This window comes from Hippocampus comes, unplaced genomic scaffold (assembly GCF_001891065.2).
Source record: "Hippocampus comes isolate QL1 unplaced genomic scaffold, H_comes_QL1_v1.1 scaffold156, whole genome shotgun sequence".
Classification (NCBI taxonomy): Eukaryota; Metazoa; Chordata; class Actinopteri; order Syngnathiformes; family Syngnathidae; genus Hippocampus; species Hippocampus comes.
In genome coordinates, this window is record NW_017805744.1 from 2006893 (window position 1) to 2025949 (window position 19057).

General features: G+C 40.9%; 1 protein-coding gene across 4 annotated transcripts in view; it reads right to left on the reverse strand.

Annotated features, from left to right (window-relative positions):
- Positions 1 to 3333: 3333 nt before the first annotated feature.
- Positions 3334 to 19057, reverse strand: part of tsc22d3 (TSC22 domain family, member 3) — a 39005-nt gene continuing 23281 nt past the window's right edge. For 2 of the 4 annotated variants that reach the window (XM_019884128.1, XM_019884127.1), the window contains exons 3-4: positions 5632 to 5683; positions 3334 to 4778 (exon numbers count right to left, since the gene is read on the reverse strand). In XM_019884128.1, coding sequence (XP_019739687.1) covers positions 4521 to 4778; positions 5632 to 5683 — 310 coding nt within the window. In that variant the 3' untranslated portion in view covers positions 3334 to 4520. Of the gene's footprint in view, positions 4779 to 5631; positions 5684 to 6089; positions 6414 to 9358; positions 9643 to 19057 lie in introns of those variants that run through there. The other 2 variants (XM_019884129.1, XM_019884130.1) reach the window with 2 other exon arrangements.

A 19057-nucleotide genomic window follows, 5' to 3' on the forward strand; every position in this document is an offset into this window, starting at 1 on the left:
TGTGGGTATGATGATTGGTAGCTTTTTTTTTTTGAATTACATAACACTTGAAGTCCAAAACAAACTCTTTCCTTTTCTGTTTGATTGTGGGCAAACTTCAATCATGTGTTTGTTTCCGACAATAGTCAACCACTTTGACCCAAATTATACAACTTAACCTGGGGAGACTTAAATGATGGCTAACACAAATAAATTATCATGTATTTAGGTTGTGTAACATGGAAAGTTAGAATCATTGGTCTCTTAAGCAAAGAACTTCCCGAAGTTCTTTGCACGCAATGTATGAAATCAGTTCAAAAATGCAGGCAAGGCTATGTGTGAGCATCATGTGGAAGAACATTGGTTCTCAACATTTTTCAATAATGTACCCCGTGAAATATTTTTTCAGCCAAGTTTCTTCATTATGATTTGTGTACATAAAAATAATTTGCAACATAACCTGTCCTTCTTTGGCACCATCGTATTGATCAGTTCTAAAAAAAATTACAATGAATTTGAAAAACTGCAAACTGAAAAAAAATCTCAAACATATTTTCTTAATAATGAAAAAGAAGACTGAAAACATCATCATTGGCAACTTTTGACACTGAATATTGCATTGTAGTCCTGAACTGTTTTTGCATTTAGGGAGACACTGGGACTTGTACTTCACTGAGGATCTTTATCATCCATGGTGGCAAGGAGGCATAGCTACTGCTGTGTTCAAGTCCTCTTTTGCATGGATGCTACTTAAAAATAGATTCTAAAATCTCACATACACCCTGAGGTGCCTTGATTTACACCCAGGGGTATGCGTACCCCCACTCAACTCAACTCAACTCAACTGTATTTATAGAGTTCAAACACCCGAGAAAACTCCCGTGCTCGTACACCATGGCTATGATTAAAAATCCCTCACACCCAAAATAAATGCAGGCACTCTGTATATGAAATCAAATACAGGATGTTTTGCTGGGTTTATTTATTTATTTATTATATAAAAGCAGCGCGATTTGTTTCAGCGCTTCCCTATTGATGTTGATGACACTCTGTTTTACAAGCTCTGTTGTTGCCATGGCAACTGCAGTCACATAATTCAGCATTTGGTGAACCGGTCTAGTGAGCTCTAATGTCAGCAGTTTTACCATTAGTGGAGTTACATCAAACAAAAACATTTAAACTTCTTCAAAAAAATGATGTAACAATACAGAGAATTTCAACATGTACTGAAATTCACACAGCTCTTCATTTGTAGTTTACCGGAGTCAATTCTACTAATTCTCTTACACACAATTGTCAAGTTTACCAACTATTGGGGGAGCTTGCGAATTAACAAACAAAAACAACTTAGTGACAGACCTCCACCAAAAGTGAAAACCAATTGCGTGTTGGTATGGCATATTTGACTGTTTGTTGGTGTCAAACTACTTCCTGGTTTGTGGAGGCTGAAGTAAAACCTTATAAATGGATAGACTCTAGGGCCGCATTGTGGTAGACTGGTTAGCACGTCCACCTGACAGTGCACAGGAGTGTGGTTCGATTCCGGCTCCGGCCTTCCTGTGTGGAGTTTGCATGTTCCGTGCCTGCGTGGGTTTTCTCCGGGTGCTCCAGTTACCTCCGCTGATGGAACACTCTAAATTGTCTTTCGGTGTGATTGTGTGCGTGAATGGTTGTTCGTCTATGTGTGCCCTGTTCAGGGTGTACTCCGCCTATTGCCCAAAGACAACTGGGATGGGCTCCAGCACGCCAGCGGCCCTTGTGAGCAGAAGCAAATTAAAAAATGGATAGATGGACGGATAGACTCTGGCAAAATAATAATGAGGTGGACTAAAAGGAAAATAAATGCCTTGTCATTCTTTTTTTTAGCAAAAATTGAATGTTTCCACATTGGCATATATCCAAACCTTCTACAAAGATGCTAAGAATGTGGTTATGAGATGTACTTTTAAGGTAGGCACATTTGTAGTGATTCTCTTCCACACAGAATGTATCCAAGAATGGATTTACAAAGACCGGCTTGGTTAAGGCTGCCTTGTGCAAAGCGCCAATACAAACAACTGCTCCTGTTTGCTCTTTTTGAAAAAAAAAATCCATCCGGTCGCTTATGAAATAAAAGATCTGGACTCATTAATTGTGGCACAATATAAGTTTCACTCAGGAGAAGAAACATAAGGACATTGTGTTCACTTGCGTGCATTTCAATCAGTGGAAGTTCTTTTTGTCAAAGTCTGCTGTCAAGCCTCTCTGCATGGACGACAGTCTTGTGTAGGAAAGACACAACATATCAAGTTACTCATGGGCTGCACTGACTGGCTGCCAATATGTCTGAGGGAAAATGCTACTAGGACAAACGAGTACGATTCCGATCTCCTGGAATCAGCATTACTTCACTGTCATTAGTGGCCACCCGGGTTCTCACACTGGAAACAATAATTGGTTCTGGAGATTGTTTTCACCAAGACTTAACTCCTTCAGATTGTGAGATGTGTCTGTGTGAAGTTTTTTAGAGCAAAACGCATTTTCGTTTCAATGAAAACATTTGTCTCAAGTAGGAGCCTCATGGCCTGGTGCGTCACTAGCCTGCATTTTACACATCACATGCTTTTTATTGCCAGACACACTGGTGGCTCACAAAGCTGTTTACAAATCCACATCATTTTCCAAACATGTCACGATGGAGCTTCTACGACCAGGAATGCACGGTTTGTTTTGCCTGGGCAGGCACTGTGATTGTCACCGAAATGTTGTGCAGATTGATTTCACGGGCTCGGCTGCACAAAATGAAGTCAGCATGTTTATATTTTTCAATTTCCCTGGTATGTTCTTTTTAAATACACATGCAAGACTGTAATTTGAACAACAGTGCAAGTGAAGATAGGGAAACTGATCAGCTGCATTCAATTTATCAGTTCACTGTCAATTGGATATGGAGTCAGTGAATAATTTCATTAGGCTAATGGGCTCCCATATCATATATGAAGTCCAAGAGAGGGGATTGACCTTTGTGCTAAAAAGAGTAACATATCCCACACTCCCACGCGGCTGACCGTATGGGTGTGAAACCTCGCTTTTTCATTGTGTACACCGAGATAGGATCCAGCACGCCCCTGACCCTCATGAAGAGAAGCGGCTCAGAAAATGGATGGCTATAGAAGTGCGCTCAATGGTCGTAGGGTAGGAGGCATCTGAAGTTAGTTTAACAATGCTGCGACGTAGGAGTAGAATACAATTTTAAACAATACACTGTGGACCATACACACAATTCAAATCTGATAACCATCCATTCATATCTAAAATAAATGCTGGTACCAACAACATAGGTCAAATTAAGAGAAAAGACAGCGACTGATTGCATTATGTAAACATAAGGTTTATTGCAAATGTGCAGTTGTATCCAAAGAGGGTAGCAAACAAATGTTCTCTGGATACTTTACAGCAACAATACCGTTATTTTTACAAAACACAAACTTTGAGAACTAACTGAAAGCAAGACTGACTTCTCCTGTGAAGTTTTAACACATGGTCCTGGTTGCCGGCTCTTCTTTCTGCTGTTGGGAGTTTTAAAAAAAAATGTCTTTGGTAGTTCAAACACAACAATCAGCAGAACTTGAAATAGAAATCCGGTTCTCTCATGCACTACATACAGGCACTGTTGTCATGCCATTGTTTTTTAAATGGCATTTGGGGTAACAACAACAGCAGGTGCAATCATCTGAAATATCGTCCACCGCTTGCTTGTTCACCCCGGGATGGTGCTTGTTACGCCTTCAGTGTCAGGAAAACAACCTCAGAAGAGCATTTATTTTACAAAACAACTGATTTTGTCAAAAATAAAACAACAACAAACAAACGGAATATGGCAGGATGAATTCCCCCCATGAGCAGCAAGCCCCAACTGCAGACAATACAACAGATTACGAATCAGTACAGTATATGAATCAGTTCACCAGCTCGATTATACTGCTCTAAGCTTCACCTGTGCTCATCCTGTTGATTGTTTTTTGTTAATGCACATCAACACGCAATACACGGAAGTCCTTGTTAATGTGGAGCTGGGAATCCTTGAAACTTGCATTTAGATCTCAAACTCATCCACGAGCTGGGGGCTCACCGCTTGTCGAAACATCGTTTGGCGGGCCGACAGGAAGTAGCCTCACTTATGCTCACACGTTCCAATGTAGCACCGGCAGGACCAGCCCAATCGAGAGCGAAAGGACAGCTGCTGGTAACCCTCCATCTGAAAGCAAGCGCTTAATTGTGTCCAGTGGGCCTGCTCTTGATTGTTTGCGCTCAGTGTCTGCGAGAAGACACTATGGCGCAGAGATGGACGGGATCAGAGGACAATCCTGACGCAGCGCCGGTTGGAACTTTTGTGCTTATCAGAGTCAAGTGTTTTTTCCCATTGGGCATACGCGGCCACAACGCCATGCCCTCATTGCCATGACAGTTTTTTCAGCGGCAGAAATTCTGTAGCGCAAAAAAACATGGAGGTCCATTGCTGAAAAGGGACAGTGGCTCTGCCCGCCCCAAGGCAGAGCCACTTACACAGCAGATCCAGTGTTGTGGCTACAGGTCTGCTGCTCCGACATCACCTGCACGCCCTGATTGTCCAGTGGGAGGAGAACATCCGTCGGGATTCGAGACTGGAACTTTTCCAGCTGCTCCGGACTGGCCAGGTTCTTCAGCAGGTAGTTTTCCCTCTCAAGCTGGTTGTTCTTTTCCGCCAGTTCCTTGATCTGTTCTTTGAGGATCTCCACTTCCTCTCGCACGGCGTACATGAGGTGGTTCTTGACCAGGTCCTACAATGTCCGGGGGAGAGAGGTGGATCAGTTCATGTTGTTCGTGACTATCTGCAGCGTCATCACGTGTATTTTGTGGCATGTGGAAACAATGATGATAAATGACAATATGATTAAGCTTTTCCCATCGTGCAAATAATAAATTTTACTCTGCTGTCTGCAACCTGGTTGGAATTGCAAATGAAAGTATGTTCTCACTTACCCTACCTGGATAAAGGGTAAATGTTTTTTAAATAATTAAAAAAAGGAAATTTATCTTGCACAAAAGCAACTTAAGATGACATTTTTTTGTTAACTCACATGATCAAAACAAAACAACTCATGCATGCACTATACATTTTGGGGCAGTTTGAGTAGGTTAAACTTTCCATACAGAAGTAGTAGCAGAGTAACTGCTTTTAAATTCAGGTTAAAAACGGTTTTTTTTTTCCCTATCTTTGTTTAGAGTCCTCTAAACATTTTTTTGTTTATATATTTTGGAAATCTACTTTTATTTTTTTGCTTTAAAATGTTTTTCATCAAATCTTTTCTGCTAATGTGTTTAAATGGGGTCAAGGTACATTCTCGTAAATCTGAGCTACTTTTGTTTTCTTTGCTTTGCTTCTAAACGTCATTTACTGTTGTTTGTAAATGCTTGGAGGTGTTGTGTCTTTGCTTGTGTAAAGCACATTGAGTAGAGCACATTGAGTACGAAACGTGCTTTCTAAATAAAACGGTCTTGCCTTGCCGAGTACTGTTATACAAGATCAAGGTAAGCAAATTTAAACATTATGTAACAGAAGCACTTGTGCTTTTTTTTCTTTTTTTTTCTTCCCTGCATGTGTGTGAGTGTTTTTATTTGCCGCAAGCTTACCATAGCCTGCTCTATCTTGTTGTCAATAGCCACCACGCTAGCACCAGAGGCACTGCAGGAGAGACACAAAACAAAGAAACCATTAACTTGGAAAACCACACAATAGTAGCCTCATATGAAAACAACAATTTTTTTTCAGTGCGTTTCCTAAATGCACAGGGCGTTATGGCACAATAAATGGCCAAGAAAACACTTCCGACAACAGAAAGCATGTTGGGCGGTTGGCTTCTTTCATTAACTGTTATGCAACGGTCACATACCGCGGCCCACTTTGCAGCATTTTTTGTCACCAAATATCAAAAAAATGGTATACAAGAATATTGCTGAGATTTTCGACAATTTGCGGGTGATATTGTTGGTTTTTTGTGGCACGAGGCCTGCTTCAAACGCATGAAAATGTTCTTCATGGTCACCGCATTCTAACATGACTGTGCGTCGTGCATCGGGATGATGTTTACCTGTTGTCAAGCTTGACCGACACGACATCTCCTCCGAGTAGAGAGGAGAAGAAAGATATCGAGAAGTTGTGCAGCTGGTAGACGGCCACCTCCATTGACGTTTTAGCGAACATCTCCGTGCTCATGGTCAGGGCCAGACTAGTTTGGAAAATGCTTCTCGCCACGTTTGCGAGTCGTCCCTGTCCACTAAAATATGTAAATCCGTTTGGTTCCGTCGATGCACACTACCTAGGAGGGCAAGTGCGGTGTCGAGATTGTTTGAGCTTCGCTTCTGTGCTAAGCGACTGTCTGTTGGGCTGTGCTATTTTCTGCCACCGAGCGATATATAAACACCCAGGGCCGTGACGACATATGACGCAGGCATATTTTAGTCAAATTAGCTGATCGCTCCAGTTTTGGGGTGATGCAGTTCACTCTGCAGCAATTCGATCTTTGATTTAAAAACACGTGCAAGTAGTAAATAAACCCCATGTTATCGTTTACATAAAAAGTGGGGAAGGAAAAAAGACATACGGTTTTACTCAAATAAGGATATGGATGGAAAGTATTTGTCTCTAACAAAAATAATAATTATGCATAGTTTTCAATGACACGTACAAAGGCATACGATTTGTTGACTGACGGTCTCAATAAAGGTTAAGCATTAATATCTTGGTAAACGCAGACTTGTGGAGACAGTTGCATATAAGATCTCATACCAAAAAAAAAAAAAACATCCTGATGGTATTTCTAAATAAATATCAACACATATATTACCCGCTATAGCAGTCAGCCTACGTTTGCTTAGTTCAGTGTTTTGAAAACATTTTACCACCTCAAGAAAAATAGTTGGGCCTCCATTACTACCCTCATAACAGCATTAAAACGGTAATAGTAGGCCCAAATATTTACAGTATGAAAAATGGGTCAGATGTTTTATCTCTACAGTATTTGGTAATATTTTAAGGTATTATAACATTAGTTTGAACATTAACAGGATGCTTGAGTGTAGGAAAATAAAACAATTGTACTTAAATAAAGATTACACTAAAACATAATGCACATAAGATATGCACATAGACACTGTACATTAAAATGTGTAAAAATGTGCAGCTGCATTGCACTTAAAAGTTAACTACAACTAAACTGTACTTGGGTCACTTGAGAGAGCACACATATCACTATTGGTATCCATACCACATTAGATTAATTTATTTAGTTCCTTGTGCATATGCAATTTTAATGATGGATTGACATAAATTGATCTTTATCAAACAATTCACAATTAGATTTTGTTTCTTCATTAATATGCACACTCTTTGCAATTCAGAATTGTAATCATCAGATTTTAATTTGGATCAGCCAACACGGGACTGAAATGTCTTTTGTTGTTGACATAAAATGACGAGTCTCATGAACTCCCCAGTTCACACCTACAGTTTATCATCCCAAACTTGTTTGTAACAGAATGTACAGTACTGCACCACCAAGTGCAACGTGAAGGTACTTTTCCATTCTGTCGCGAGGTGAATTTCCTCCTCTCAGTGTGTCTGCACTTTATGGGCCTCTAGTGGCCACATGTTATATTACAACAGGCTATTCGCAATATGCAGACAGTGGTGAGATGAGGGGCAACGGAATTTTCCATGAGGCTTTTCGGGAATCCAAAATTAAAAACTTCCGGCTTTTCCAGGAGGTGCTTCTCCATATTTTTCTGTTTGTTTTATTGAATGAAATGACTCTTTTTTGCAGACCAGCTAAATGGTACTTGCATTTAGGAGTTACAGGTCAAGTGAAATAGAGGAGGAATCAGTCAATCATGCGTGACCTTTAGACATCATATTATTTCGAGTGTTGCAATATTACCAAACGTCATGCACAGTGTCAAAAACAATTTACTGGTGCATGTTACCCACAACAAAACACACCTGTTGCTCACTCCTCCAGGGTTCCCCCGCACATAGTGTGCTGACAAATATTGTGCAACACATCTTGTTCTCACCTACACTTTGAACGTGTGCCTGTGTATATCACATTGCGTGCCCAATTGTACCTGTCTTTTGATTTATTGCTTCTGCATTGTTTAGTTTAGGAAGTTTTTGTATGATGCCCATTGTTCCCAAACAACTAACCCTCATCTAATGAAGCTCTGCAAAATGAAACACGTTCCTCAATGCATGGATTTCCCATGCCACATTAGTAGCAGAAAAAAAAAGACTGCAATACAGACAAGTGGAGTGTGAGGGCTCACTCTTGTTGGGCTCGTGTGGTTATAGAGAGCCCACTTACTGTCTTATAGGGCCCCAATGGCCTACATCTGTGAGAGTACAGCTTTCAGCTTTAATATCAAGTTCTGTTCATGGAATGAAGGGCTAATCTAGCCCTGCTACTGTAGCCTGATTTGGGAGAGGATAGGTTGTCATATCAGTTTCCTCTCGTTGGTTAAAGATACACATACAACAAAGTACAGAATCCATGAAACATCTTCATACTGTTAAGCTATTCCCAATTTGCCAAATTCAGCTGAAGGACAAAAACATACACATTCAGAAGTGTTTCAATTGGATAAGTGTGTTTGTTAACTTATGACACTGCCAGATAAATTCCCTCGTACTTCTGTGGAAAACTTCACAGCCGTTCTATGTTTGCCGTGTGCAAATCTTTTCAAAAGCTTGCAATGATGGGCCGCGTTTTCCATGAAATGAGTCCTGTGCTATAGCCAGCTAGGTTGTATAACACTGTGATTCATCTTCACCATGAGCTGAAGACAACTTGAGTGGAACCATGACAACCGGTTTCCCAGCGAGAGGAGCACTTTTTAGCCAGAAAAAAAAAGCATGCACAGCGTTGCACACTGCAGAAAACAAAAAGTCATCAACATTCACAGTAGAAAGCTTTTTGAAAAAGCATCTCTTTTCCATTTCCACCTGTATGAGAACAAGCAGCAACGCGCTTTGCGTGTTTGGGTACAGAGAGCCTCGAGGCTTGCCAAAGGCTGTCTGAAGGGAGCACTAAAGTGGAGTATAGCCAATGAATGTTAAGTCAGAATGTCAAGGAAGTCCGAATCACACATCCCAAGTCTGCAATACCTGGCTAAACCACATCATTAGCTGCTATACTCTGTATTTTTGCACACTATAAATCAACCGTAAAACAGCACCGATCCAAAATAGTCTGAACTTGAACATATGTTACACTGCAATAAAAACTCATATCTGTATCCTCATAAACTGTCCATCAACAACCGTCTACTCGACACACTTCCACCAATGATCCACCTCACAACTTACCGCCGATCTGGCCTCTTGAACAGACTTGGTGAGTAAGGAGGCGAGTAGCTAAAAGGTCGGTCATGATAGCAGAAGTGCTGCAAGTGACAGCCAAATCTATGGGACGGTTCAGCCAGGTGGAGGGCACATACTGATGAACGTTGAGGTAAATTAGCATCAGAGAGACGTGTTTGACGCTGTCCCATGGTGGCCTCCAAGTCAGGCAGGACCCCTTTCACTGCTGTTTGTTCCCACAATGGCACAACGGGGCAATTGAGGAGAGCCAACATCTTTGGGCATGCCGTCATAACTGTGCGTACAATGCTTGCACTGGCACTCCAATAATGTGCCCTGCTCCACAACCACGAGCAAAGAGGTGTTGTCTGACATCACTGAAGCAGCTCCCCTTTTATTAATTCTTTTAAATAACAGTTTATGGTCTTCTGTAGCAAAAAAAGTTTTACTTATTAATATTTTGGCTTCTATTTCTTCTGTTATTGCTGTTTGTTGGTTGCCATGCTCGGCAGTCCGGTCAATTAATATTTCACATCTATGACAAACCACAAAAGGCCACAGCCTGCTATTACATATCATGCCAATACTCTTCACTCAAAGGTCACATGTTGAAATAATTAAATTATGCAAAGCTTTGACCACAAGTGGCATTTAGTATGAAAGTGGCACATCTCAACCCGTTATCCAGATGTGATTCGTCTCCATATAGAGTACCACAATGTTGAGGCAAAGCCCCAACATGGAATGGGTTTGTGAAAAAACAAAATCATGTCTTAAAATATTTTACAATGATAAATGATGATAAATATTGTCTGTGTCACTGACATTGTAACCTTCGGTAAGTATTTCTCAGCCTTTTATTGAACCAAGGTGCCCCAGTTAACATTAAAAAATCTCGCAGGTCACAAAAAGTATGAAGTCTAAAATAATGATGATTTCTCTCCATTTAGACACAGATGCGCCTCTACTCGGCTTGAAATCTTGACCTATTTAACTGAAAATAAAGCAAAATAGTCAAAGAAAGCCATGATTTATTCAGTTGTATGAATGTTGGTTCCATGGTTAGATTGTACCTTCTGCCATTGAAAGGAAGAGCAGTACTTTATATGCATCGATCCAAACATCATCTAATAATGAGTAAGTAGTCAGGAATTGTGGAATAATGCCAACGTGTTCGCTTCTAGTGCGAGCTAGTAACTGGTAGTTCACTCATTCAGCTATGAGCATTGGTGCACACCGACTTCATGAAACATAAGCTCTTAATTCATGAGCTGTACTATTTGTGATGTTTACCAAAGCCATTTGTCTCTGGGCATCCTCGAACACCTCCGCAACTCAAAAGTAGCCCTAATTTGTGGTCCCACCAAAATCATCGTCACGACAATTTGACAATTTTCTTAGTTTCCTTTTCTAAAATACAAGAAGCAACAAAACAAATTAGCGGACTAGACTGGCAGGCTATGCTGCTCACCCTGCCATGCAAGCAGAATTAGCTGTCAGGATGTGGTTCTCCTGTCTGTTGACGAATGGCCCAAGCAGGGCTCACAGTTGTCTCTCTACTGTAAACACGAGGTTTCTACACTAAATAAAGATAAATATCTGGCCACTGGACATTGGACCATTCTGTAACACCTTCATCCCACTCTGTTATCCCATCTGACAACGATAGTTTTTTTAGAGTAATTTTCAATCAACAATGAGTGTGAATCCTGATTAACAGAAAAGGGGTTTATCCCCCCCCCCCTCCCTCCCCCCCTCTCTCTCTCTCTCTCTCTCTCGCCTCCCACTCCTCTCTTACTCTCTCTCGCTCTCTTCCCCCCATCAACTTACACATGCGCTGGACGCGGAAGTATACCTTCCATCGCCTATTGGCTCCCAGCCGCCACAAGGGGTTTATCCCCCCCCCCTCTCTCTCTCTCTCTCTCTCTCTCTCTCTCTCTGTCTCAACTGCCTAAGCATATGCACCTTGCTGACACAAATAAATTCAACATAACAAAACAATATTAAAAATAATGCAGCAACGAAAAATTAAGCAAACTGGATTCAATTGAGTGAGTGATTGAGCAAAAAAAAACAACACAAAACAAAAACAGTTTGCATGGCATCTACGATGAAGGCACTGCTGGATCAAGTCCCAGAACAAATTGTTAGCTGGGTCAGAACCACCTGGCCGCATTCATCTTTCTCTTTTCCTTCAGCATACTGTAGACTTCAGCTGTCGGGACTCGGTGAGGTTGCGTGTATACGTCTAACTGGAGCGTCTTTCGGCTGTGGAATGAGGACACTGATGGGTACATACTGTACTGACCGCCAGCACAAATTGCTTGTGATACTCAAAAATAGAAATGCCACAATCTAGAAAAGAATGATTGAGACCACGGGTGGGCAATTAATTTTTCAATGGGGACAGGAGAGAAATTGAAATGCTTGTCGCGAGACAACATCAATTTTTTCTATATTATTTTTAACGTATTTAGAAAACAGCAAGTTGTCTTATTTGAATAAATTCCTACATTTTGCATGTGGTATTTATTGATGTCATTAGCAAATCCACAATTATAAGCAGTCATTAAAATTAAATCTTTTCTTTCAACTTTAAAATTTATAACGTTCATTTTGTGCAACAACTGCCAACACATAACAGCGCTTCATAGTCAGGAGTGCCAAATATAGACGTACTGTAAGTGGGAGGTGAAATATTATTGACAGTGATGTATAATGTGTAATGATGCAGTGATGACTTGTAATACAATACATCCAATAAGGATTGTACATGAAACTGTGGTGCAACATTATCAGGCCAAATCTTCTTGGCCCTCTTCCCTGCACCATGCAGGAAATAAGAATATGGTTTACATTACGATCGCTCGCCAATTTAGCCACACTGAAACAAATGTGAGTCATTTTTACTTTTTTTGTCACCCCGAACGTATAGAAGTTAAATTTTACCAGGAGAGTTTTGGAGTAAATTTCACTTGCATAGTATTAGTGTATTTAAAAAAGTCACTCAAATTTATTGGGTGAAAACTGATTGAAAACATTATTCTTTGTTTTGTGTAAATATCACTCCAAATTTTTTGTCAGTATAGTATCTTTTTTTGGGCGTGGGTGTCTAAACACAGCCAAAAAGTTGCTAAGTCGGCAACACTGCAGACAAGTCGTAGCTCTTGCTCGCCTCCTCGCTTGTACTAGGGTTCGTACGTGTGCACTTAAAATTTTCAAAATAAAAGTAAAACTTATTTTACATTTGACTTTGACTTCATGGTCACCATGATGGGCCAGTCAGACTGTGGGCAGGCCAAATGTGGCCACAGGGCCATACTTTGCGTAGACCCGATTGAGTCGCAAAGCACATGTCCAGCCCAAATCTTTGCAGATTTGATGTTTACTACAACGTCACTGATTCCGTTCATGACCATAACTCCGCCTTCATAAATGGCAGGCTATACATTGCCAGTGTTACCCATAATGACATAAATGGCAGTGTCTGAGCCACGTGGGTGATTCCAGGTTGGATTCGAATCAGAAATCACTCAGCGAGGCAAACATTGTGGCTTTGGTTGTCAAGGCTGCAGCAGTAACTAGTGCTGGAAATAAACAGCCAATTTGCATTCCAAAGTCGTGAATTTTGTCATAAACATGACATTCACTAGCCAATCATATACACGCTTCAAAGAGGAAATGCAGGAAATGCATATTGGTGTCATCTTGCAGCAAACTTATATTTAAATCTTAATGGACGTGAATTCTAATAGAAAGTCAAGGAAATTATTTGAAAGTTATTTATTATTTTTTTTCTCCTCTTGAGATAAAAGGAAATTTAATACACATGGTCTGGCATCATTTGATGAGACACGGCCAATCTTGCCGTCCATCCAGTTTGTGTGCAATATCCCCTTAATTTCCCTGCTTTTCTCATCGTGTTCCAGTTGGACATGCAGCTGTGTGACCCGTGTCACAAACATCTGCGACGAAGCCTGGAGGGGCCCGTGCTCTCTGTGTGTGAATGTGAGGTTGTGGGCTTACTTGTGTTTGTTTGCGTGCCGTCGGCCACGCGTTCTCATTCGAGCACACCCCAGCATGTGTGAGTTTTTCAGATGGGGATTTTTGTGTGCCCCGCTAGCTCTTGCAAACACTGAGTCCATTCCCACAGACTCCAGCAGACTTCCCTGCAGACCTGTGGAGCTGACTGGTTGTCACCTGCGACATGAGGATGAAGAAATGGCTGCGTTCCCATGGGTAAATGCAGACAATAATCATCTGCGGTTACTTCTGAGGGGACTGAATGCGTTGACAGCTGGAAAAACTGCTGGCTATGTGGATTGTTTACATTGTTTGTCCCTTTAAAAAAAATACTATGTGTTTGGCCAAGGTGCAAGTTATAGGACCACTTACTATTGCTACCCGTGTACAGGAAGAAAATTCAAATGCCATCATCCCTTCTTAAACTAATGACTCCTCTTTGATTTTACATTTTAAGGTTTGGGATATCCTACCAGGCTTTTAAAGACTTTGGTAAGAATGTGAGTGAGACTGATATGTGTCCTGCAATAGATAGGCGACCAGTTCAAGGTGTACCCCAGCTTTTGCCCAAAGGAAGGCAAGTGCTGAAAACCAAAATGATGGCGAAAATGAAATAGTAATGAATGAGAGATGAAACTCCTGTCATACCATTAATTGTGTACAGCACCGAGGCTCTTAACGTTTGATGCACAAATTCCTACAGGGCCGTTGAATACTTTTCACATGATAAAAATTATATTTTGAAGAATTTGCATATCACGGTGAATACATGACAGTTGTCTGACAATCATCTTCATTTCGAGTGCTTTGGAAAATTAACTTTTCCCGTCTGTCCTTGTGTCATGATTCTGTTCTTGTGTGTCTCCAGCAGGTGGCAGAGTAGGGTCTTCCCTCCATCTTGCACACCTGCTGCCAATGTTTCATCAGTTAGTCCATGTATTTAAGGCCTCCCCTTTTTGGTGAGTCTCTGTCAGATCATTGACCTTGTTTGCTGCTCATGCTCAAGTGTTGTTTTCTTGACCTCTCTACCTCATCATTATCGTTTTTGCTCTCGAGTCTCTCGCTTGTAAGAGTTGATATTATTTTGTCTCTTGATCTTGCTTTTGAGATGTTTCGTGGGATTGGACTCTTGTCATTTCGTTTATATTCTCGGATTTACTGTTACCTTGCCTTTGCAAGCGCTTTTTGTGTTTCTTGGCTCCTTGTGACTAGCGATCTCTGTTTATATTTTGTGGGTGCACTTTTGTTTATATATATATATATATATATATATATATATATATATATATATTTTTATAAGTACAGTACACATAAGTACTTGATGAGATGTAGATCTCTTCCTTTTCTTTATATATATATTTTTTTTTTTTTTTAACGGATTTTGTTTGTGTCTCGTTCGTGGGATTCACCTTGTTTTACAGACAACAAAAATATGAAATTTCCAAATTTCACAGCTGAAATAAAATGTTGTCTATCTACCAGACACAGTATGTTATCAAAATTCATTTTCTTGGTCACATCACTAGTTTGCTTGGTCATTTGTCACAAGACAGAATTCACCGGGCTCAGTCTCATGAAAGTCCTACGCCAGCTACACCCTCAAGGAGAATGAACAACGTGTGTCAATTCGTCTGACAAGCAGATCTTAGTAAATGGTTGGATCAAGCAGCAAATCTTTGTAGGTCCAAACTTCTAAACAATGGCACTCAGAATCGATTGGCATCGATGATTCAAGAACAGCAGCATAGGACTAGGCAACACATCTTCATTAAAAGAAAAGCAAAGAACAGTAATTAATGAGTTTTCTGATATAGATGTCTGACTTGGGCTCAGTTTTCTGAGTGACTTCAGCAAAAGCCACCACGCTTTTTCTAACTAGACATACGTAATTAGCCTTTTTTCCCCTTGCCGAGCTGGCTATGTATAGACAGAATTTTCTATTTTGTTAAACTAATATGTGTATTATGGCCTTCTCTGTCAAGATGCTGGTACTTTCTCCACTAACACAATAACCTCCACGTGCCAGAAAGCATTGTTTGTGCAGCCCTCCTTCCACCCATCTCTACTAGCCAAACAAACAATGTTGTTCTCTTTCCACAAGAATACAAGAGGGACCCAGCTCATAATTCAATCATCTTTTTGTTTCCCCACACGTGGCACACACTGATGTTGCCCATGTTTGCTCATTTTTGTGCCTCGCCCTAGATAAGAACAGACACCCACAGAACACAATGAAACATCTATTGTAGAGCAAAAAATAATGACAAAAATAATATTCGACTGTATATTAGAATTCAGTGTATAAAAGACTGACCCATGGTCAGATGTGAAGTCAATTTAAATACTGTCCTGGTACATGAAAGAGCACCCTCCAAAGGAGTAAATGGTTTCTCCTATATACACATACAGTGCTATGTATAGTATAAATTACTAGGCTTTAAAAACCTGACTATATGATCGTAAGAACGGGAATCTTAATGAAATTTAGAAGAATCGAGGTATGTGTTAGAACTGCTGTATCACATGGAAGAGACACCGAATGCTGTTGGATAGCCAGATCCAACAGCATGAAAGAAGCACCGCAGTGGGACACAAACAGAATCATTAAACTGTCACGTAGAATGTTTAATTGTCGAGTGAAACAAAAAGCGTTTGCTGCAGCTGATTCCTCCACACGGGATGCGACCCCCGCTTTTGGGGAGACGGTCACCACGTTAACGTGTTATAAAAGAGCACCATTGAGAGCTTTGATTGACTGCCAAGAACATAGCCTCTGTGGCGGAAGACCTCAAGCAAGCGTTTTCACATCTAAATATTCAAACAGCGCGTCGACCTCACAGTGCAGAGGTACCGGGTTCAATCCCAGCTCCGGCCTCCCTGTGTGGAGTTTGTATGTTCTCCCCGGGCCTGTGTGGGTTTTCTCTGGGTACTCCAGTTTCCTCCCACATTCCAAAAACATGCATGACAGACTGATTGGACACTCTAAATTGTCCCGAGGTGTGAGTGTGGTTGTTCGTTTCTGTGTGCCCTGTGATTGGTTGGTACCCGGTTCAGGATGTTCCCCCGCCTACTGCCCGGAGACAGCTGGGAGATGCTCCAGCACCCCCCCGCGACCCGAGTGAGGATAAAGCGGTTCGGAAAATGAATGAATGAATGAATATTCAAATAGATTCAGACAAACTGTAGTTTCATTTGGACCATTCACTTTTCACCCAAAGGGGGTTCATACGGGAAAACGGGCAAAGTGAGGGTCGGGCTGAAGCAGAGTTGGGGTTACATTGCGTCCGCAATGTTTTCTCAGGCTGTCTCACTGATGAAGATCCACGATTTACATCGTAGAGGCCATGATTTATCTGTGACATTATTACAGGACATCTTTCAGAATGTTTAATGATGAGGTGTTGTCAGATATAGTGTGAACCTACCAAACAGTTTAAGTCTTCAGGCAAGCATTAGCTTTGTTGATTTGATGAACCCTTTCACAGCACAAAGTCACATTTCATTTCACAAATATTCAAAAACTTCATTCAAAGATGATGTTGTTTTGTGTCCAGTGCTTCAGCCTCCAGTCATAAGGGGTAGTTGTCAACTTTGAAATACTGTGTGCATACATAAGTCAAAGTTTTTGATTCAATTACTATTTATCTCTTTAATGACTACTATAATCCCGTCTGTCTAATACAGGGTATCAGCAAAGCTATTCCTGCTATGTTTTCTTTTCTTATTTTTAAACGGGTTCTTCGACCTATGGCCTCAATCCATCCACAGCAAAGAGGCCTGAATAAATCACACGTGAATGATGCTGTAGTGGTTACATAATAGCCCGTGCGGTTTTCTATGATGGATATGAAATGTCATTGAATGTTTAGATGACTCAGATTGCAAGGATGCCTACATGGTTATTAATACACAAATTATTTACATGTATCAAATTTGCATTGTATTTGTGCGGTGGAATGCAAACATAAAGCAAATGTTTCATAATATGCTTGATGATGAGCTTTCATGCAGAAAGCTCATCATCAGTGTGTGTGTGTGTGTGTGTGTGTGTGTGTGTATCAAGTATAACTTTATTGTCAAATGTGCTGTACAGCACAGATGAAATTTCCTCCCTCTTAAACAGACAACAGACAACAAGAGGAGCCGCAGCCGCTGCGGGTGTGTGCCCACGCCACCATCAAAAGAACACTTAATATAAAATGACTAAATAATACAACACAACACATAAAACAGTCGTGCCATCTTAACCACTTTTTATATAGATATATATGTATGTAGATGTACTGTATATGTGTGTGTGATCCAAAACTATTCGATTTAGCAACGTAAAGACACCAGTAATATAATAATATTCAAATCCCTATCCATGTACATTCAATCGTTATCTGTGTCATTTAATGCATCAAAAATTTGAATTTTAGTCAATAATACAGATGCATTGTAAGGTGACTGCCACACAAAGATCACAAATAATGTGAATAAGAAGAGTTTGTATAAATTCATCTTGAACTTCTCAAAAAAAGAGAGAAGTATTGTCCAGTCGTTCCACAAGTGAATGCTTCTGCTCCCTCCAAGCAACAAACAGGAAATATTTCCACTTGTGACTCTTGAACTAGAAGTTGGCCACAGTGCACAAGTATTATCTTTCAATTTTCCTGGTTTCAAAGTTGCACAGATGAGCAAGTAAATACAATCAGCCGTTCCAGCCAAGCGTAAAAGTTCAAGTAAACACTGTTGCCGTGTACACGAGGGTTCCAAAGTTCGAGACACCATTATTGCACGTATCACATTGAGCAGGTACGCAAAGAACAAGACCAGTGACACATGGCAGTCCATGCAAAGGAGAGCACTCAAGCAGGGACGCCAAGAACACAACAATCCAATGCTTGTCAGTAAAAATAACAGGCAGACACGCACACACGCACACTGTACGTGCAAGTCAGGCAGGTAAGAAGCACACAAGTATGAAAAGTGCTTAGCACACTGGGACAAAAATCCGGTTCTGACCACATCCAGCGATGAAGCTGAGCAAGAGGACAGAATATCGCTAACCATAAAATTACGTGTGTGTATGAATGAATAGAAAGTTGTACTATGCGAAAAGAAATGTGATGAGGTTGTGACAAGCATCTGTCCATCAAAGATGGTGAACGAGAGCCGATCTGAACTGATGCACCCTGGACTGGTTACCAGTTAATTGCAGGGCACTTCAAGACAAACAAGCATTCACACTCACATTCACACATGCGCACATTGTTGGAATGTAGGAGGAAAGCCCACGCAAGCGCTGCGAAAATGGCAAACTTCACACGGAAGGTCAGAGCTGAATTCGAACACCGATCCTCACAACTGTGAGGCACACGGCCCAAACCATTAGGCCACAGTGCCCTGTAGCTGTTATAATGAGATTCACCTCGATCGGAATAATAATAATAATAATAATAATAATACATTACATTTATAAGCGCCTTTCAAAACACTCAAGGACACCTTACAATCAAAGCAAGAACAACAAAACCACAGATAAAATTATAAATAATAAAAGGAGAGATGAATTTAAACTGAATTTAGCGACTCGAAATAGTTGACGCCGGCAATATCGCCGCCGCAAGGAGCACCAGCTGACCCAGCCAGGCCGGCCAACACGCCGTGGTCCGCGGATTGGCCGCTATTTCTGCCGCT